The 23,044-nt window shown below is 36.4% G+C and overlaps 3 protein-coding genes and 2 non-coding genes across 5 annotated transcripts in view; 3 read left to right on the forward strand and 2 right to left on the reverse strand.

The window, feature by feature from the left end:
* Positions 1 to 1,153: 1,153 nt before the first annotated feature.
* Positions 1,154 to 2,700, forward strand: PCYB_081150 (Pvstp1; the record flags this gene model as incomplete). The annotated part of the gene is made up of 2 exons (XM_004221853.1): positions 1,154 to 1,945; positions 2,158 to 2,700. 2 exons carry the CDS (start codon positions 1,154 to 1,156, stop codon positions 2,698 to 2,700), a joined length of 1,335 nt encoding a protein of 444 aa, XP_004221901.1.
* A 3,096-nt stretch (positions 2,701 to 5,796) lies between these two features.
* Positions 5,797 to 8,235, forward strand: PCYB_081160 (tryptophan-rich antigen; the record flags this gene model as incomplete). The annotated part of the gene is made up of 3 exons (XM_004221854.1): positions 5,797 to 5,994; positions 6,233 to 7,042; positions 7,288 to 8,235. 3 exons carry the CDS (start codon positions 5,797 to 5,799, stop codon positions 8,233 to 8,235), a joined length of 1,956 nt encoding a protein of 651 aa, XP_004221902.1.
* Positions 8,236 to 12,683: 4,448 nt separating this feature from the next.
* PCYB_081163 lies at positions 12,684 to 17,095 on the reverse strand. Its single transcript has one exon. It is a non-coding gene; the product is annotated as a 28S ribosomal RNA (ribosomal RNA).
* An 886-nt stretch (positions 17,096 to 17,981) lies between these two features.
* On the reverse strand, positions 17,982 to 18,168 carry PCYB_081167. Its single transcript has one exon. It is a non-coding gene; the product is annotated as a 5.8S ribosomal RNA (ribosomal RNA).
* A 4,298-nt stretch (positions 18,169 to 22,466) lies between these two features.
* Positions 22,467 to 23,044, forward strand: part of PCYB_081170 (hypothetical protein) — a gene marked incomplete at both ends in the record, with an annotated part of 2,357 nt that continues 1,779 nt past the window's right edge. Inside the window, one exon of the mRNA XM_004221855.1 lies at positions 22,467 to 22,603. Coding sequence (XP_004221903.1) covers positions 22,467 to 22,603 — 137 coding nt within the window. The remainder of the gene's footprint in view (positions 22,604 to 23,044) is intronic.

Raw genomic sequence — 23,044 nt, forward strand, 5'->3', positions numbered from 1 at the left:
ACCTAGTATTCCATTATAGATACGACAATAAATAAAATCATAAATTAATTCTTGCAATATAAACGTTTCTACAGGTAAAAATTTAATAAAAAAAAATTCTACCGTATCAAAAATATTTATTAATTATCTTTTTTATGCGGAACAACATATTTTTTTTGAAAATTATAAAAAAAAGAAAAGAAAAAAACTAACTGCCTTTTTCTTCTCATTGGTACATATATATAGATTGATATTTTTGCATTTATAAATGCTTATGCTTCTGACCAAGCGAAATTATTTTGAGACTAAAAAATAATATTACGAATATATGAGTAGCAGTTCTATAGACCTGCATCTGCGAGCGTTTTCCCCAATTTACGTATGTACAAAACGCATCTTAGCAAAAAAAAAATATATATATAAAATAATATGTATATATAAACGTTATATATAAATATGCATATATAAATATACATATATACGTATATATGTACGATAATGGACGCATTCTGTCAAAACCGTGCAGTGTCGCCTTCTGCGTCTCCATTTTGTCCACAGTTATGCATAATCAATGGCTATTTTGTTTTTTTCATAAATTATAAATAAACATCAATTTTACCTGTCAAGAAATATTGCATTCGTTTTCCATTACCTTGCTGTACAGATCGTCCGCCTCGAGATTCAGACTCTGCGATTGTTCATCTGAGCTAAGATGATATACGTGTCTCCTGCCTTCATAAACGAAAAAAGGGACAAGCATTTAAGTATAAATATAAATGTATATGTGAACCGGTTTGTTTAGTGGTGCCTTTGTCATAACTCATTTGAATGTATTGACGACGTACGTGCGTTTCTAATTCTGGGACGAACATTACAAGCCATCATAACTAGATAATCAGTCACATTGTACAGTGTTTGCATATTGTACTTGTTCCGCTGTCAGCTTCTTTCTCTCCCAAGCGGTCCTCTCCCCTCGACGAAGCATTCAGCTAAGTAGAACAAGGGAATATTCACCCATAAGTAATTCCTCTACCCCCCTTATCCACATTTCAAAGACAAAAAGTGCTCTTCACTTCTTCGCACTTGTAAACGTTCTTGATAATTAAAAAGTTCCATTCACACAAATAAAAAAAAATACAAAAATACAAAAACACAAAAACACAACTAACATAAAATGGAGGCCCAAGCAACACCAAGCGTAGCTCAAGAAACCCCACTTCTCCACATGTCTGGAGAATACAACAAATGGAAAACATCAGTTATTTCCGACTTTATTAGTAACTTCAATAATTTAAATAGTGTAAGTAAGCCAAAATGCAAAGGAATTTACAGAAACTTAAACTACTGGTTGGATGATAATCGAGACGAGTTTGTCCTCAACAAGGCTAAATTATTTGGCATCACATCTCCGGAAGAAACATGGCTAACAGAAATAGAGAAACCTTTGGTGGAAAAAATCGAGTCCCTAGATTATTTATCACTATTTAAAAGAGCCCCTTATAAGTATCCAAAAAATTTGAGAGATGTACTCGGTGAAGTAGAAGAGTTTCTAGACGAAAGAGATATATACGTTCACGAACTGAACATAGATTGTAAATCTGATGAGTATTTACTTTTCAAAGACTGGATTGGCAGAAAGAAAGATTACTTGACCAGCCTCGACGATTGGCACTTGGTAGAAAAAAACAAAAATGACATTCCCCCCGCACTCAAGTCAAGGTTCGACGTGGACAACGTATTCAAATCTGAGTCCTACTGCAGAGCTGGTACGGCAAAAGGGAATTCATCAAAAAATTTAAATTACATGAAAACATATCAACCTCCCAATGTTAATAAAGACGTCACTGCCGTTTTCCATAAAGATTTTTGGGCCAATTTTCCCCAAAGCCTGATCTATTCAAACCCGATGATAACTGTCGGTATAATTGTTATGCAATGCCTTTTGCTCTTTTTCCTCTTCAAAAAGGTAAGTTAAGCACAAAAAGAGGGCCTATGTCGAGTCGTAATGATGCCGCATAGGGACAATCATTTGGATGAACACGAATGGAATGAGCTTCACCTGTTACAAATGTCTTCCTGTATACATAATACACCTCTCCCTGTATGTGCACTCTTCCCTTGTCATGTGCGTAATCACATCATGTACACACCCGCCATCCCCTATTTTTCTTACCACAGAACTTCTATAGCGACTCTTCCAGCAAAAAGAGAAGAAAGCCTATAAGAGAGCTATCTCCTGATGGCGAGGAACTTTATAACCCAGACGGCACGATAAACCCTGCTGTACTTGGCAGAGGCAATAAATCCAAAAATGAATACTACGCTTTTTACCCTGTTAAACCAAACAAGGCAAAAGATACGAAGGAAAAAAAAGAGAAAAATGTCGATGATGATGGGGCTAGCTCGTCAGGAAGCGAAGCGAAAGGATTAAATAAAGAGGAAGTGGAAAATTTAAAAAAACAAAATTTACCAGACGATATCGATGTAGAAAATTTAAGCAAAAAAAATACCTACGTATTCCCAAATGAACACAACGATGGTCTGACCATCATCGATATATACGTCCCATTACACAACAATGGCGAAGAAGTGATGGAGTTGACTAAGAAAGAAGTTTTGGATGTCTGCAGGGAGCTATTTAAAAATAGAAAATCTGAAAAAAAAGTGGCCGACGATGATAAAGAATTAGTCAAGAACGGAAAGAAATATGTTGTTCTCTAATCATGCTGTGATAGGCACGAAAAGAATAGCGCAAATGGAGGAGAGGGGAGAATACAGCATATAATATAGTATGTAGTGAATAATAAATAATAACACCCCTTCTTACAACTCACCCGTGAGAGGTAATTAATTTTTAACCCCTCTAGGAAGGTAAAATTGCTAGGCCGCTCAACGCGAAAAGGAAAAAAATACATAATGCTATTTCGCCAACACGACAACGTTTTACCAAGCTGATAACACATTTTTTGGACGAAAAAAAAAAAATGAATAAATAAACTTTATACATTTAGAAAAAAAAAAAAAAAACTGTATCCGGGGAACAGCCCTAAAGGAAACTCTGATTTTTTGTATGATCATTATTTTCATTTTATCAACAAATTGATTTACAACACTTTGCAATTTTCTCCTATTCATTTATGCTGCACAAAAAGATTGACAGTTAAAATGGAGCATTCACAATTAAGTCAATCAGTTATATTTTTTTTTATTATTTCTTCCTTTTTTTCACCTTTTATGATTACTTTAAGTTGAAAATTTTCACAACCATCTTTTCTTTAATTACTTTTTGTTGAAACAAAATGCTTGCTTTTGCAAAGCGGAACCAAACGAACTACACATTTACAATTATAAATCCATGATGACAGTTATATTAGCATACCCCCCGCCACCCTTCTTTTTCTTAAAATGTGGAAACGCATTGTTTAACAAGCGTTATCTCACTTATCAATCGTTACACCATGGACAGCTTAAATTTTTTACGTATACATATTGGAAGGAGTGTCTTTCCTTCGCCCTCCCTTTTCCTGCCTTTCTCTTTTTATATAAATTTTGCTTTACCTTATGCCATTCGATGTAACTTGTTTGCACTTGCTAACCATCCACCCCTTTCATCCACATTTTACCCGATTATACAATAACGTATAAACGCAAAAGCGCGTTTTGAATGCATACCTCGGGAGAAATAACACAATTAGTTTTTCTTTTAAAGGGGCTTGGCTTAACAGCAAACCTTTTTCCTTACATTTACGTTGAACCGGTTTGTTTTGCACGCTGTGTTTGAAGTGCGTCTGCGGATGTACAGTAGCCAATTCGAATAACACATTTGAAGTTTTACTGCCAAATTGCGCAAAAAGAAGAAGTTCCCCCAATTGTTATACACATTTTGAAGGGGTACAATCTGAACTTAACAACGTCCGTTTTTCTCCTTATGCATATTAGCAGGAAGGACAACCATTCATCTAGGCACTCACGATGTGATTAATTCGCACGTATGCAACATGAAGAAAGCCGCAAAGAACACCTCCCCTTGCTGCATGCATTTAATTTAGCGCCCTACTTGCACCCTTTCGCATCACCTTTCTATTTGTACAATTGCAAAACGTTAATTCAAGTCATAAGAATGGCGAAAATGTATATACATTGACAAACATAAAACACCACATACCAGTACACACACAAACACAATAATAACTGTCGAAATAAATAAACGGAGCGATCATTAAAGCGCAACCCTCGTAAGCCACACAGAAGCACCCACCAGTCGCCACCATTCTCACCATCAGGATCACTGCAAAAAAAATGTCGCTCCAACCAGAGGAAAGCAAAACGAGGGTTTAAGCACAACCATGTAGTAACTTCAAAAAGCTGCCATAAGATGATAACTTTATAGTACACATAAAACGTAGTCCTTCCAACAGAAAATTAACAAAAGCTACTTGATATAGTGGACATGAAGAAAACAATGAATCCCCCATTTAGAAGTAACGCATATGTGACAGTAATGATAAACGAAAAAAAAAAAACACAAACCTCAATTTGAAATTTTTAACTATTTGAAATTTTTAACTATTTGAAATGTTTAACTATTTGAAAAGTTTAACTATTTGAAAAGTTTAACTATTTGAAAATTTTAACTTACGCATTAGTCACAAAAAAGAAGAAAAAAAAAAAAAAAACACTCATGTTAATTGTTTACTCCCAGGAATATAACCCTCATAACAAAGTCTCACCTCCTTAGTTGTAAAAAATGTTCACAGATGAAGAGGTATATATATTACAATGCTCACACATTATTAATCCTAATTTTTTTTTTTTTTTGCCTTAATACCATATTGACAAAAGAACAAAAAAAAAAAATTGCTACAAAATGGCAAAACCTTTAACTTTGTGAAAAATATGTTCGTAAAGATAAACTATAGAAAGAAAAAAATTATACGAACGAGTTAAAACTTTTCTATATTAACAAAAAAAAAAAAAAATTTAAGGTAGAGAAGCAGCAACAAATCTATTTAAAAAAAATACATTATGCATTATATATATATTGTGCATAGAAGCTAAAAGAGGTAAAACGTTTTCAATTCATTTTTTACTACAAATTATTAGCAAACAATATAATTGCTCCTCCGCAAAAAGACCCCCAACGTTTTTTTTTTCACTTCTGTGCGTTATAGCAGAATAAATTTGTTTACAATCGCTGATACTATGAATTTTATATTATATAAATTTTTGGTATAAATATAAAAACATAAAAAAGAGGGGTTTATGTCCCAATAGAAAGAAGCTTGATTTTTGTTAATTTTATATATATAATTTTTTTTTTGAAGAAAATTTAACAAAAATAAAAAGTACAGCAAATGAAAATTTAGCGTGTACAAGAGCAACGGTATAGTACCTCTCTATATATTTTTTTTCACCTTTTTGGGTTCCTTCCAATTTTTTTTTTGTTTTTTTTGCTTTTTTAGTTTTGCGCCTTTTTCGCTTTATGCCTTTTTCGTTTTGTACTTTTTTGTGAATACCTTTCGTTTTATTCTCTTCGGTTTATGATTTTTAGCTTTTATGGCTCTAGCCCGTCTCATCTGTGCGTCCTTGCACCTCTCCGTTTTTACGATGGCCCATCTTTGCAGTGTACCCGTTTGTTAATTTCATTTTTATCCGATGTTAGCTCCGTCCCCCCTGCTTATTCTTCCTTTTGTTGTTATTGGCTTGTCTAGGAAAGCCCCCATTTTGCAGTTGCTCGAAATGTTATCACCGGAATATATTTTTTAGTAGAAATAATAAAAATATTGTATTTTCATTGAAATTTTTTTTTTTAATACAATGTTTGAACGTCTGGAGGAAAATTGGCTTCTTCCCAAAAATGATGATTTTATAAAAAAGGAATTTGCTTCATATAGCTTACTTTTCTCCAAGGATCTGGAAATGAATGGAGGAAGTAACCCCAATTCTTCATTATACTACATGTGTATTGCAATGGCTTTTGTTTTACACTATGGCTTAACGTGCGTTATTAACAAGGTAAGTATACTATGCACAAGAGTTTTTATCTGTACATACGTACACTCATGGCACACATCCTTGTTATATTTCTGTCCATTTTGCAAAGCTGTAGCTGTACCCGCGCTCACATCTACATGGCCCTCTCTACGTAGCCGATACATTCAAACCGAAAAACTGCAATAATAAAAACAATTCCATCGATGTAGTAACCATAGCAACGCACCTTACGATTTGCCTTAAAATTCCCCTTTTGTAGAACTCCTTCAGTAAAAGGGAACTTCGTAGATACCATGACTCGTCATACATCGATTTTGAGGAAATTAAAAAAAATGATACGAGCGCAAATTCATCCAACGATAAAGATTACAACCGAACAAACAAAATTGTCGATCAAATTGTAATCCCAAATTTTGAAAACATAGAAAATGGAACTAATTCTAACATAACGGACCAAATTGTTTCTCACGTAAGGAGCGAATATTTTCCAAACATAACAAACGAAAAATTTGCAAAAATAGATGGCCATACATGTTCAAATGTTCCGGGAGATAGCTTTTCCAAATTCGAAAGAAAAAAATTTATACATTTAACAAAACACAAATTTGCAAAACTCCCAAAATTGAAAATTGCAACACAAACTAGATCCAAATTTTCTAAGATAATTACACCTAGTCAAGGTAACATAGATAACGAAACCTGCCCCGACGTAACCAGCGAAAAGTTATTTAATCTGATGAAAAAAAAATTGCCAATCAGTGAATCTAAAAAATCGCCAATCATTGAATCTAAAAAATCGCCAATCATTGAATCTAAAAAATCGCCAATCATTAAATCTAAAAAATCGCCAATCATTGAATCTAAAAACTCTCCAAACACAATAACGAAAAAATCGCCAAACGTGGCAACAAAAAAATCGCCAAACGTGGCAACAAAAAAATCGCCAAACGTGGAAACAAATAAATCGCTTAACGTGGCAACAAATAAATTGTCTAACGTGGCAGCAAATAAATCGCCTAACGTGACAACAAATAAATCACTTAGCATAGAAGCAAAGAAAGCGACTAAGGTAATATTCAAAGGGGATCCCAACTTAGGAACCAACAAACCTCCAGCACAAACAGAAAAAAACCTCCAGCACAAACAATAAAAAACCCTCCAGCACAAACAAGAGAAAAACCTCCCGCGAAAGCTGCCAAGAAAACTCCCAATGCAGCAATCGAAAAAAAAGTGACACCCGACGTAGAAGAAGCGGAACCGGCTGCAAAGTCCCATTTCCAAAAATTTATGGACAATGCTATATTCCCATTGAAGGTAAAAATACACTCACAAACGAATACGATTAAGAAAAAATTATTAGGAGCTAAAACACAGCCATCTCAAGGAGAAAAAAAAGAAGGTAACAGAAAAGAGGATTCGGAAAAACCAAAAATAGAAGAACACTCGGAGGAATGGAAAATACAACAATTTCAAAATTGGAAAAACAATTTGGAAAAAGAATACAATGCCTGGAAAATTTCACTAGCGAATGATAACAACCAGTGGATTCTTCAGAAAAATGTAGTATTTGAAAATATCCTGAATAGGATAAAGGAAAGATGGAAATTATGGAATATAAACACTCTGAAAGATATTAATGAGGGTATAGTTAGGTTAAAAGATTTGGAAAATGAAGAACAGTGGAGTAAGTGGTTAGACACAAATTGGAAACCGTATAGTAAGCAAATATGGATTGACCTCATAGATTCGTATGAAAAATTGTATTATCATTGGATACGTACCCAATGGGATAAATGGAAATCAAGAAAAATGACCGAATGGATGTCACAAGAATGGAAAGTTCACGAAGAAGAAAAGTGGGGAGAATGGGAAACTCGGAAATGGGCAAAATATTTTCAACGCAAAGAGAAAAAGGAATGGATCAAATGGATTAGAAGAAATGAATTGGAAATCACCGAGATAAGGAACTGGCTAAAGGAAAAAAAAATTATGAATTTGCAAGGCGATGGCTGGTTAAATTGGGATAAGTGGAAGCAGGAAAAGTTCGATAATTTGGAGGAATATATGGATTCCCTGAAAAATAAATGGCTCGCGGAGAAGAAGTGGATGATCTTGACGAATGCGTCAAAGGAACGGGAACAGGCTGGAGAGCGAGACGCGCCAAGAGGGGAAAAAACGGATGTAAAAAATGCACAGCAAAATAGTGATAAAACTGACGATCAAACTGATAATCAAACTAACAAACAGAATTTGGAAAGTTAAATATGTTCTTACAAGCCCGAGTACTTTGTTACTTAATCGACATGTATGCGGAAGTCGCGCAGCCAGTCCCTGTAGTTGCGTACATATGAAATGGAAAGTTCTAAAGGGAGCGAATATAATGCCCCTACCATATGCTGTCAAAAAAAGGGGATGCACAAAACGATGGTTTTTAGCTCGCATTAGATTTATATTTTGGAACGTTACACTTTGTCATATAACATTTAAAACAAAAAAGGTAAGCATAAAAATAGTGCAAGGGGATCCACGCTCAGTGAACCCCCATGAGCACGAACAAAGGTAGCAGGTAGCATGTGGCACATGTTACGGCGTAGACGCATCCACTGCAACCGTGACGATCGCGGAAATCGCCCTTTCTTTGTAAATTATGCTTTATCCCATGTATCAAAAGCGTAACGCTAATTCGTTAAATTAAGTTAGCTTTTAACTTAATATATTTATTTTTTGATAAGTGTATCCCCATATGCTCATCGATACTCTTATTTATTTGTTCGCCTTCATAATTTGTTTAAAATTCCTTTACAGTTTGTTTAGTATTTGCGGAAAGGGTATATATAGTATACTACCTTCCTTTGCTCCCCCCCACCCTTTTACTTTTTTTGTTTGTTTGTTTTCCGTAAAACATAAAAATTAAATTTCCAAATATTGTTTAAAAAAACGCACATGCATATTAACTGCTAAATGTGCATATATTTATGTACATATATGTCGGTTAATAAAAATCAATGTGCATGTATACAATTTAAACAGCGCGGCAAAAATTGCCGAGTCTCTTTCCTTTTCACCCCTCAGCTAGCTCCATCATGTTTACGATGATTCACATTTGTAACTGCTTTTCCGCAGCGTCGTAAAAAAGGTAATGTATTACCTTAACATGGCTGGACAAAGCGCGCAGGCGAAAAAATATGGAACAGAAATTTTTTTACGCACTAACATAAGATTTTATTGTAAAAGGTTTCTCACACGCAGTTGACTTCAAAAATTTTTTGGTTAACATATGCATTAAAAAAAAAAAAAATACTCTTACGCAGAGCATTTCTCTAAATTCGGGAAACAAATAAAATTATCAAATAGGGAAATTTATCGTACATAATTCTTATTTTTTTGTACTTCTTATGCTCCTAAAGTGTAACCAAAATGAGGACTGAACACACGCGCACTTTATAAGTTACCACTTGTGTGCACTACGCATCTCATAATTTTCAAAATTCTGTTGCTATATAGAGATATTTTATATTTTCCATTTGGCACTTTCGCTTACATATGAATAACAAAGGACCGCTTTTTTTTCTTTTTTTCTTTTTTTTTTTTTGCTTCCTTTAAAATGAAAATATAAGAAACAATTTGAAAACCATTTCTACATCATTTTTTCTCAAGTACGAACATATATTTTTTCTTATATTTATATATCAAGAAATGACCAAAGCTTAGAAACTAACTTTGGTGTTAAAATAATGTGCTTTCCCTTGAAACTAGTTGCGTGATGCAAAAAAAAGTGTCAACCATAACGCGCAGGGGTGATATGCTATTCTCTCAGTTAGAAGGAACAGCTCAGCTTATAATCCTTAATGCATATTTTTTTTCTCTAAGCACACCTCGTAAAATACCGCGATATTTTTCATCCGACATGTTAAAAACGCGAATATTTTCATCTTATAGTTACATATAGGAGTAAACTTTTACATTTTTTTTTCGCGGAATTTAGAGGAAATTATGCCTCTTCTTCACACATACACGTCAAATACATTTAAAAGGACTCTCTTTAAAAGTAAAAAAAAAAAAAAAAAGGAGAAAAAGTTTGTATTGCTAAATAAAAATGAGGTGATTTTGCCTCCCCACGTGGATCCTTTATATTTACTGGGAAATCACTTCCACTTCATTGTGATTTTAAAAAAGGCCATTTTGCAAAAACAGAGACGAAAAAAAAAAGGGAAACACCTTCACAAATTGCTGGTTAAAATAACACTCCCCACGATAACACCCACGTACATATGTACATTTTTGTAGAAAAAGTAAAAAATTAGGTGACAAACATAACACTTCTGCACTTGAGTGCACATAACAGAACATATAAGTCATTCCCTTAATTTATGAAACAATTTTGTGCAACCCCCAGCGCATACGAAAAAATAAAAATAAATGTAAAATATATGACTTAAATATACATCACGTGAACTGTATACTAAGTGGGAGGCAAAGCATGAAATTTTTCCGAGAGAAATTTTTAAATGAAGTACCTTAAAAATGATGAAATTTACAAAGACAAGGAATTAAAAAACGCATTTTTTTTAAACATTTGAATACCTAATGAACATAAAAAAAAAAAAGAATTGATTAATCTCCCCCCCACCTTTACACTTTCTTATTCCCACAATAGGGCGGGTGTATACCTTTATATATATGCATATCAGATGAACGCAAATAAATATATATGTTGCGAAAAAAAATGCTTGCATTTTCAAATTACATAAAAAATATGTGTTACGCAAGCATGCTTCGAATTGGAACCCATGGGGATTGAGTACTATGACTTGACCCTGAAAGAAAATGCTAAAGGCACAGATACATAATCATACGTATATATATAAACCCGTTTTTGCTGCATTATTTGTGGAATTTTTTCCACTCAATAAGCTTTGTACTTCATGAGTGAAGAATCTCCCCACCCCAAAGTACCAACGCGCCACCAAAATGCCAGAAACATTAACAGGCATACACAACCATTTACTTTTTCCCGTTCTTTCACCTCCTACATTACACCAACACGTTTGTAAACAGCGCACACTCGCGTGACAGTTAAGTATGCAATTTTAATTTTATTAAGGCAATCAAATGTTGCACACAGGGTATGGTATATACATATGCGGCAATTTATAAGCATTAAGGCATTTGCTTAAATACGCACGTGGAGGCACGTGCAGGGGGGCATACACTGGTCAAAAAATACGTGCATGTATAAGCACAGATATAGGGGCATATACAAGTGCATGCATAATTTCACGCGTAAGGGTAAATGTATCCGCAGATGAATACGTAAGTTCACATGCAACGCCACAAACAAACGCCCATGCTTCAGTGCATATAAAAGCACATATACTGAAGGGCTATATATAGGCATAAACCCATATAACCAAACACATAACATAAGTAATGGGTACATGCGTACGGCCATTCATAAGTAATAAAAGCTCGCACACAGCCATATATTCAAGTATGTACATAATTGCATACAAGCACATATAAAAGCACATACCAAGTACATACAAGAACATACATTAGTACATAGAAGCACATACATAAGTACATTCATAAGGCAATATTCCTAAGCACATAGGTACATATATACAATATACAAGCACGTATATAAGGCCATGTGCCCACATACGTACTAAGTACATGACACGCATATACTACCACGAATATACTACCACGCATATACTACCACGAATATACTACCACGCATATACTACCTCGTATATACTACCTCATATATACTACTACGCATATACTCCCACGCATATACTCCCACGCATATACTCTCACGCATATACTCCCACGCATATACTACCTCATACATACTACCACGCATATACTACCACACGCATATACTACCGCACGTATATACTACCTCGTATATACTCCCACGCATATACCACGTACATCCTAAACACATCCTAAGGCAATCACGCACACGGTGCACGTAGGCTTGGGGGCCGCACGGCGAACGGTCGTTCCTGCGAAAGGAACACATATGAGCAAAAGGTTGATTTACTTAAACTTGTAGGGTGTATTATTTATGCATCCATATGCAGTTCATAGGAACATACATATGCGCATACGCAAATAGTAAAAAAGTGCGCTAATACTTGGGTATAAAAAATGAAACACCCCTGGATAAGCCTCAACAGATCGTAAAATGAGATTTACTTTCATGTTTACAGCACCAGGGGGAATTCGAGTCGTCTACAGGCATTTTTTAATTGCATTCTGCATTTTCAAAATTATGATCAAAAGTATTCTTCGCAGTCTTCAAAAGGAAAGAGGTACATAGCATCTTGGGATCAAGCGGCTGAAAAATGGAAAAAAGGGCAACCCGGTGTTCACCTCTCTCGACCGTATTTTAAAAAGTAATACGGGAGCATGAGTACAACACAAACCGCTCATTCTACCACACTGCAAAAGGAATCTCAATGTCACTCTACAGTTTGGAAAAAATTGAACATAGCTGCTTCTACCATAGATAGCGGCGATCGCTCTAATGAAATGCTACCCCCTCCCTTCTTCGAACTTTGAGGAATACCTTGGCTGATGGGTTACTAATATATGGTTGTCCTACAAAAAGTAAGGAAACATATATGTATTCTTTTTCCAGTTTGCTTATAAAGCAAAACATATGAAAAGCCAAATTATACAGAACACGCTTACAGTAATGTTTATTCAGCATGGATTCTGGCTTGAGATGTATTCAGCCATTATCATCCAACAGACGTAGCTTCGGAACTCTGGCTTGTCAACCAATTCCTATACCAAATGTCTGAACCAACTTATCCTCTCGTACTGAGTTGGATTACCGTCACATTATCAATGCGTTATTAATTTAACAATTTTCATCAGTAGGTTAAAAACTAGGCAAGTCTCATGACTGCCAAAACTCAGCTCACGTTCCCTGTTAGCGGTTGAACAATCCGACACTTTGGGACTTCTTCGTCCCAATGATAGGAAATGCTGATTATTACAAAATGGTCAAAAAGCTACGTCGCTAAAGTCGCTCGGCGGCCGCAAGAAAGTTATCCCTATTATAACCCTTTTCCTATCGCTCCTTATTTGCACATTATATGGAAGGACATACGGGTATATACGCATGTGCATATATACGTGTGCACGTATGTACATATATACATATGCATATGCGTATATATCCGTATGACCCACCATGACGTTTTCGCAGGAATAAGGAGGTGATAATTACAGGCCATACAACTCCCCCATAAGAAGGAGAATAACCTTAACAGACATTTCTTATATTGCAAAGTCTACAAGAGATTTCTGTTCTCTTTGAGTCTGCTAACTACATTCGCACATTATACTTCCACCCTTTATCGAAACAAAAGATGAAAAGCAAATATAGCGGCGCTGTAAATTAACTCCCCACTAGGCTGTGTCTCCATAAAATGCTATTAAGGGGAGGAGCATACATACGTACGTACATACATACATACATACGTACATACGTACATACATACATACATACATACATACGTACATACATACGCACATACATACATACGCACATGTGCTCCTTTGATACCCACACTAAAGGATGAGTAAAAAGACTTTGGATGGAGTGGTATTTCACTTGCGCGAAAACATTTTTCAGAATTCCGCTCCCACTTATGCTACACAATCGGAAGCCTTTTTACAGAGCCTACCTGGAGTCGAGTTAAATAAGGTCTTCTATGACCCAACTGATTTAACCAAGCCTGTACTCCTTGGTTGTGGTTTCGCTAGATTGCAAGTAGGGACAGCAGGAATTTTGTTTATCTGCTCTAAGTGATCTTCATTATTAAAAGTGCCAAGCCGTCATCTCAGCCATAGGTATAATATATTACGACATAAGGCATGGGGAGCCAGATAGAACACCTGGCCCACATACCCTATGCATCATAGTACTATAAGCCCATGGCAAGAATCAGAGAGCACACATAATGACGAAACACTTGGCTAATATTAGAAGCTGTAGCAACTACTTCCGCCATTTACCTGTGCATTTATTGAATTACAGCTACTCTGGGTTATTCAAAAGCACTGGGCAGATGTCACACTGCGTCAAGGATGCTCCAAAAGAGTACGTATACATAAACATATATACATTTTACGCATACATGTACATATACCTTACTCTGTGAGGGCGTTCACAGTGCTATGTCGTAAACAGTCAAATTCCTCTTGTCAGTTTCAGTTCTGATTTGATACTGTATATATCTACGTCGGTCATGGCATCCCCCATTTAAGACACGCTGGTGCAATGCACTTAAATAGAAAATACCATAATTTTCGCAGTACGAAAGAAAGGGGGAAAGAAATATATATAGTAGGGTTGAAGAAAACGAGCATACATACAAAGTATGAACAGATGAAAAATCATCCAGAACAGCCTTTATATATATACCCGCCTCTTCTCCCCAGACCTATACGATAACTAACCACCCCATCATGAACTTCGCTTAGTATCATCAGAGCCATATCCTTATCCCGAAGTTACGGATCCAATTTGTCTTACTTCCCTTACTTACATTGTTCTATTTAACCAGAGGCTGCTAACCTTGGAGACCTGATGCGGTTATTCGGTACGCACAACAATGGTATTCAGCATATATGAAAATAAAGAGGAAGATAATTCTCCGCTGGAACGGGAATTTATCCCCTATTTTCAAAATTTACTTGTTCCCTCCTTTTTTCAAGGATAGTCCTTACGCTTTCGAATAATTCCGTTAAAAGAATTACTATTACTACAAAGGTCGGAGAAGAACTGCACAGAAGAACCAAGATTCCCATGTACACCTTTTCCCCGATATGCAGGTTCAGCATACCTCTTCTCCAAGTAAATTGTTACTCCGAGGTTTGCCGCAAAGTTAAGTGCAAAGAAAACGCACCTCGAATGTAAGGCCTATGTAAAGGAGTTCATTTGCTATTTGTGTTACCACCTTTCTGTTTTTTTTTAGAAAAAAAAACCCTGAACGTTATGTTTTATATACCATTCGTATGGCACAGGAATATTAACCTGTTTCCCTTTCGAGTAGGCTAGGGGGGCCAGAAAGACACAATGTATGCCTACATGTGTGGCATACATATGAATATATGTATATACATATGTAAGCACATATATATGCATACATTGTGTAATCCCTTTTCCCGGCCATTTTCAAACCCTTCGGTTGTCTCTTAGGAGCGGCTAACTTTTGTACAAACACAGTTAACAAAAAACCCTTCTCCACTTCAGTCTTCAAAGTTCTCATTTGAATATTTGCTACTTCCACCAAGATCTGCACTAGGGATATGTTCCACGAAAACTCACGTATTTCGCTTCGACACAAAACCCCACGATTTTCTACTCATAAAAGGATTCTAAAAAAAGAAGCTCTTTTTCTTATCCTTTTATGGCCTGGTATCGGTATTCCGCTTTAGCGCCATCCATTTTCAGGGCAAGTTCACTCGGCAGGTGAGTTGGTACACACTCCTTAGCGGATCTCGACTTCTATGAGTACCGTCCTGCTGTCATTATGACCCAACACCTTTTTTTTATCGGATCTAATGAGCGAACATTTAGGCACCTTATCCAGGCGTTAGGTTGAACCCTCATAGCCATTTCCTCTCACCGGAAATGGTCCACTTGGAGTTATCATTAATTCAGAGAAGGCGCCATAAAAGGAATGACGTACAACATAATGTCAAACTATGTTCACATTTTCCTTATAGTACATTTCGGAAAATCGAGAGAGAAGTCGTCCCAGCAACGAAGCGTCACCCCGCAAGCGGAGTAACCCTCGAAACCGAATACGATCCATTGGTCTCATGCCAGAAGTATATATATTGTAACTCTCTTATACGCGCATTTGCATACAAGAGGTTGCAAAATACTCACCTTCTCAAATGAATAACTGCGCATATTGCTGCAAACTCCAGCGATCTTGAGAGATCCTTCGAAAATAACCAGCTATTAGGCTTTTCGTATAGTCTTTCACCCCTAAATGCAGTTGAAATGAACGATTCTTACATCGTTATCAATTCGACCCTCCATCAGACTTTCGACTGACTTCAGTCTCACCACACTTAGTTCAAAGCCTTTCGGGTCCTATCAAATATGCTCTTACTCGGTACAGCATATAACAATGGCTGCCACCGGTATTGTATGCCATGGAGAAAATATGATAAGTCTCTCCCGCATTCTACAAATTGCATATATACAAAATATGCCGTCGCGTACAAAAAAATGATAAGGTCGTTTAGCTGTAATCGTGTACACTCGCATATTTGGTAGACTCCTTGGTCCGTGTCTCAAAACGGGTGGGTTAAGAAAGCTCACAAAAGTTAGGATTATCGCAAAAGGTAAAAAAAAGAGTCCCTCACTTAATTTTTTACTATTTAAATGCTTCCTCAGTAAATAGGATATGTAACTTTCCAGGGGGGAAAATCAAGTAAACCGTCGTATTGCCTTGACCTAAATCCGAAAATCTAGGGGGCAACAGCTTTAAAGTACAGAGATCACAATTTCTTGCGTGTCTGGCTTCATATATGCGGTATTTATATATGGCTTCGTTTCTGCTATCCCCATTCACTGATAATCCTTTTTACAATAAAGAAGAAAAATAATTCCGAAGAATCATTTCCCCACTTTACTATTCTTTCTCTCTTAATCCGTTCCATCTTAACGATTTCAGGTACTATTTAATGGCTCATTCCTGAGTACTATTTCATCTTTCCCTCACGGTACTTGTTTGCTATCGGTCTCCTACACATATTTAGCTTTATGTGAAATGTATCACACACATTTGTGCTCCAATCTCAAAGAACACGACTCTACAAGTAAAATTCCAAAAAAAGTAAAGCAATAAACTACGGGCCTTTCACCCTCTTAGGGGGAGCTTTCCTGCTCACTTCGCTTAAATGCTAAATCATTAATTGGAAGATTACTCAACATGACAATTCCCAAAGTAAGCTTGCACAAACTAAGGGATTTTCCTTTTTGAGCTGTTCCTTGTTCACTCGCCGTTACTAAAGGAATCATTGTTATTTTCTTTTCTTCCGCTTAATTATATATGTTTAAATTCGGCGGATCTGCTCTTCTATTATGTTTTTTATCCTTTAATACTGAAAATATGTTTTATAGGTAGTGCACATAGGCTGCTACAAATACCCACACGCAAAACCTATATCACGAGAGAGGAAAATATATAGACCCAAAATAATACACTGTAAAATAAATATATATACATGAGTGTCCATATATATATATTAATATTTACTACCCCTACCGTGCAGAGAAATGCTTCTACTCAAGAGTAAAACACACCTGAATAAAAAAAGCAAGTCTGCGGGCAAGTATTACTTTAACATCTTAACATCTTCCTCTACCCATGATGAATTTTTATAACTGTCCATCCATTTATACCGAAGTTAAATGGGCACACGGTTAAGAAAAATTCATAGCCTGAAGAAACCGGCTCGCAATAAGGAGACATACATACATATGCAAGCATGTACTTATAACGCACCGGCCACCCTCGGGCTATTTTGTGGCCAATTCACGACACACGAAGGAAATCCTCTTCGGATAAATGCGAAAGAAGGAAAATACACACATACCTTACAATAAATTTTATCGCAAGGCACCCTATCTTCCCCTCCTTTGGCAAAAACCTACTGTTGATTCATACGCACAAAGTAAATTCTGCACGTGTATATCTCTACAAGTGGTATCCAATATTGAACCGCAACACAAAGACTTATCAAGTAAGGTTTCTATCATGCTCTGTAACAAGGAACATTTTTAGCGTCTCGAAATCTATCCGATCGTTTATGGGCAAATGTAGAGATCCTCCCTCGTTTCCCGCACAATCAGCTCCATCAATATATACATACATATACACAGAAGGAGCCTCATTTTGCACAGTTGCCGCAAATCCATACTTCAGTAAGCGAAATTTATAAATAAATTTCTTAAAAATAATAGAAGTACTACCAATTTTAGAGGCCCCTTTTTGGGGTAAGAAAGCCTCTTCTCTTGAGAGTGTAGTTTACATTCAGCATTCTGATGATGATTTGCAGAGATACAAAAGTAAGCAAGCTTCATTGCCTATCGTATTTTGCTACGGCCTTCATCGCTGTAGGAACCAAGACATCCATCGTTAAGGTTGTTCTAACTTTAAACTTCACACTTGAGGAATACGCCACAAAGCGAGCATAGCCGTAATTGCTCTATTTGGGTATAATATAACATACACCTGCAAATATACACATATACTTCTGCTCACACTGTGACGTCCCGTGGTCGTCCAAAAGTAGTAGTTATACACTGTAACATATATGCACTATATGTGCCACGATTTAATATATGCAAAAAATTGATTTTTATCTATGTTTCAGGTTATGATGAGTGATGAGTGCTCACTGCCCAGCATCACCATCTGTGCGTTATGTGAAGTATATATAATATTCTATATATATACCTATATACATACCTATATAATATACATATGTATATACCTATATAGAGAATATTATATATACTCCACCTAATGCACCCCGCGAGATTTTCACATCCCGCTATGGAACAAGTGGCTCATTCTTTTATTCGACCTTCCGAAATGACAAGCGCCTCAAAAATGAGCGCTACAATAACGGCGTAATTATCACGAGTGCGCTTTGTGGCCCTCCACACATAACGTCCATATGTACTACATGTATTTATACATTCATATATTCATATGGCTTATATTCCTCTGGTGCGGCTAAACGACCTGCAAATAATTTACACGCGGTAACATTACGCAGCACAGCATATAATTGGCACAGGCCTTCCCTCAGCAGATTTTTAACGGGAAAAAGCGACCATGCTATATATTAGTTAGGGTAAACGGAAATAACCTAATGTAATAATATAATAGTTCACTGCGTGCTCTGAGACATCCGCCTGGTTTGATTACCTGGATTAGCCGCGCAGGGAGGAGGTTATACTGATTTCCCTATATACAGTTTCCTTTATGTATTGTACAAATATACAGCCCGTAAAATTACTACAGCATTCTATCGCTACTACTCCACTTTTCTTAAAGGGAAAACACTTGACGAGCGTAAAATAATCACCGTGCTGTAATTACCACATGTATAAAAACTATATTCGCAGGCTGCACCCCTGATGTGCCTTAAGTAAAATCATTCTTCTCCGTTCCTTTTTTTATGTGCCTTCTACACTTTGCGAGGTGTTTCCTCAATCCCATATATATGGGGCATAAACGCTTTCACCTATCTGATGGGTACTAAAATATACACATATATATATATATATATATTCCATTCGGACCCCGACGTACAAATATATTTTATTGCTTGGAAAAAGTAATGCGAATTTTTAAAACACCAATTGACTGTAATAAAGCAGGCATTACAGCCTCTAAGGCATAATCTACTTCCAACGATTGGCCACTTCATAGGCATAAGCTCCATTCACGACCAAATCAAATTAAAATTTTTTTTTTTCATTTTTTTCATTTTTTTCCCCATTTTCCTCCCCAAAAAGTATGAAAATGTCCCATAATGAATCATTTAATACAAATCACTAATAGCTTGCTTACTGAATTTCCATTGGCACGAGTTTGTCCTAATAAAACGTGTTTCTGGTCAGTCAGTACAAATCAAAAAATTTATAGCAAGTCCCTCTGCCTACAAAAATTAAAAAAAAAAAATAATCCCCTGGTATTAAAAAGGTGCGGGGAAAAAATCATCCCCTGGTGTTAAAAAGGTGCGGGGAAAAAATCATCCCCTGGTGTTAAAAAGGTGCGAGGGCAAAAGTCATCCCTTGTTATTATATGCAGAACAAAAAAAAAACCCTTATTATTATGGGCAGCAAAAATAGTCATCCCTAGGTAGTTATATGCTGACAAAATATGATCAAACGCTTGTATAGTAAATTCTGAAAAATATATTATCCCCCAGTACTATAGGCTGGAAAATTATATCATCCTGGGGGGGGGGGGGGGGGCTACAACAGGCGCACAAAATGTACTAATCCCTCGTACTGTGTTACTTACAGAAAACTGCTACTAACTTCATGAGCTTTTACATTTGGGTATTATATTCCTTACCAAAATTTTCGAATAAAATTTTGAAGCCTTTAAAATTGCTAAGAATTTTTTTACGGTTTCTTAAATTTTATTTTTATTTTTTTCCCCATTTTCTTCTTCCTCCATAGATATGACAATGTCCCATGATTACTCATTTATTACAGATCGCCATCGGACTTCCTTACTGAATTTCCTATTGGCACAAGTTGGTCCTAATAAAACGTGTTCCTTGTTAATCAGTGCCTATCCCAAAATTGACCGTAAATTCCTCTGCCTGCAAAAATTAAAAAAAAAATTTCTTTTTCCTTTTGTCCCTTTATATTCCAAGGTTGGGCAAACATCCCGCATTTAATCGCATTTTCCAAAAGGTTACTCGGCGCATTTTGTAACATCCTCTTTGACACCCTTGTGTAAAAATGACTTCTGTTCTTCGCAACTGCGTAGGAAATTTTTTCGCGGATGGTATAAATGTATTTTTGCCGCAAACCCAACTTCATAAAATTACACGCGGAACACAACACACGGGAAAAAATTCATACAAGGAAAAAATTTTGAATAAAATAAAACAAAAGCGAAGAGTAAAAAAAAAAAAAAAAAATGTAATTAATAACATTTACATATATAGGAATTTTTTTAAACAAATGTAAAGCAAAATATTCGAACGTAATGAAAAATGCTCAAAGTGTTATCCACAGATCAAGGGAAAAAATGCTCGTGACAAATAAAATCCTTTGTCTTCATTTTTTACACTACTTTTCAATTCGCCCCTTTTGCCATAATATAACGTTTTGTACTGATTAATGTTGCATAATTGTGTCAATTAACTGCGTTAATGGCTCGCGCTAATGACCCACGGTGGCCCGCGCTAATGCAGGGGGGAATGTTTTATAACCCATCCCTCCGTAAGATACCCTATACTTTCTCTCCATTGCTCATATTTTTCCAACCTTCCTCTGATTAGCCACAAGCATTATCCAACATCTTTTATACTGATTATTTTCATAAATGGCGATGCTTCATTAGTGCCTTTCCTTGAGGCATCGTACATTTCATAATTACTTTTCCTTTTTTCACTTTCATTTACTTATGAGCTTGATACAGGGAACAACTTTTGGAGGGGATGGAGGTGCGCGAAAAGCTGACACTGCCTTGTTAAGCTCAGCACGAAGCACTTGAACCTCCGAATGTTCTCTCGATCATTGTTGTGTCATTGCACATATGTGTATGTGCTTGAGCGAGTCAGCGAGTGCATGGCTTCGAGCACATTCGCCTCATTCGTACGGGCATATGTACAATCATGTATATCTCATGCGTGCACGCGCATGTAAGACCACTATACACCCAATCCTGAAGTTATCTTAATCAAACAATGAGCAGAAACCATCTTGAGTTTTCTTCTTCTTCAAAAAAAAAATCTTGATGGAGCGGTGGGGAAGCATGTTTCCTTATCGGTGCTTCCATCGATAAGTGTTCCTTTGTGTCTCTGTGACTATACATTTACGCGCGCAAGCATGGCGATTTGTCGCTCCCCCACCCAACGGCGTAACTCTGCTGAGAATTACGCACAAGCAAAAACAGAAAGGGAAATCTTAAAAAACACGTTTCAACTTCCCCAGGATACACGAATTAAAGAAAAATGTGCACACATTAAAAGTGTTCAAATATGCACAATTTTGTATGCAGTTGCAGAGGTATACAGCTCACGCTCATGGCTCATTTGCCTCTTTCAAAATGCAATAGAAAACTCACCAGCACAAATGAAGCAGTTGATCAATATACGTTTTTACATGTACGGAAAGGGCACTGTTCACTCCCACTTCGCTTCAGTTCCTTCATCTAACGTGCTATTCGTGTATGAGTTACGTAAAATGTGTAAGCTTTGGCGAATAATATAGCATGAAACGCAACATTTAACAAAAGAGTATGTCATCAAAAGACGGCAGGCGCAGAATGCAAAATGGGTGACACGGGTTTGCTCACTAGGGGTACGTACCAGGTGAGGCATACTCCACAAATTGAAGCAAAAGGAAGCCCAACTTCGATGCAGGGCGATCATCATCTGCTTCACAAAGTGATAGAACATGAATGGATATATAAATAAAACTTTAAAATTTTTACTGCCACAAAAAAAAAAAAACAACGTAACCGCGACAATGTACCTCCAATAACATACCATGAACATGCCATTTAACGTTGTTGCATACGTCAACGTGAAAATTTTGCAAATATTTTGGTTCCCCCCCCGTTAAGCGTAAACCCACCGCGTAACTGCAAAAAGGGCGCCATACTGGTAATGTAGAATATTTGTAAAAGTAATCAACGTGCTAAAAAGCGAATGATAAAAATGAAGAAAAAAAAAATAAATTAATCATCATGGCTAAAATAACAGCACGCTATATCGTTAAAAGCTTTTCGAAATGCTGCTTTTTTGAGAAATGTCGTCACGACATTTCGAAACAAAAGACACAACAGAAAAACGACAAGGAAATAAAAAAGCACGGAACGGTGATGTATGCAAAATGGGGCAAAACATATCACAGTGGGGGTGGTGGGGGGGGATGTCTCTCCTTTAGTGGTCTTTCAGCAGTTATGCAGCGGCAAATATGTACATACATGCAAAAAGCGTATAAACATTAGTGAAAAAAAGAAAAGTTAAAACCGAACCAGGTAGCTACTGATTTTGTAATTTCCAACTGGATCATTTGTTTATTTTTAATCCCCTTCGCAGTCACCTTGGCGATGCTTTTACGCACGCTTTTATGCACTTTGAAAGAAAGTGGCATTTTTACCCTTGGCCTGTCTATACGTATATTTTGACGTCCCCCTCTGCTTAATTTCGTGTGAAGTATCAGAGATGACCATCGCTTTTATGTATGGATTACATTTTGCAATTCTGTATGGAATCGTTTCAGTTGTCCTGTGGTTCATATAAATTGGGGTATATAAAAAAA

The sequence above is a fragment of the Plasmodium cynomolgi genome, chromosome 8 (genome assembly GCF_000321355.1).
Source record: "Plasmodium cynomolgi strain B DNA, chromosome 8, whole genome shotgun sequence".
Classification (NCBI taxonomy): Eukaryota; Apicomplexa; class Aconoidasida; order Haemosporida; family Plasmodiidae; genus Plasmodium; species Plasmodium cynomolgi.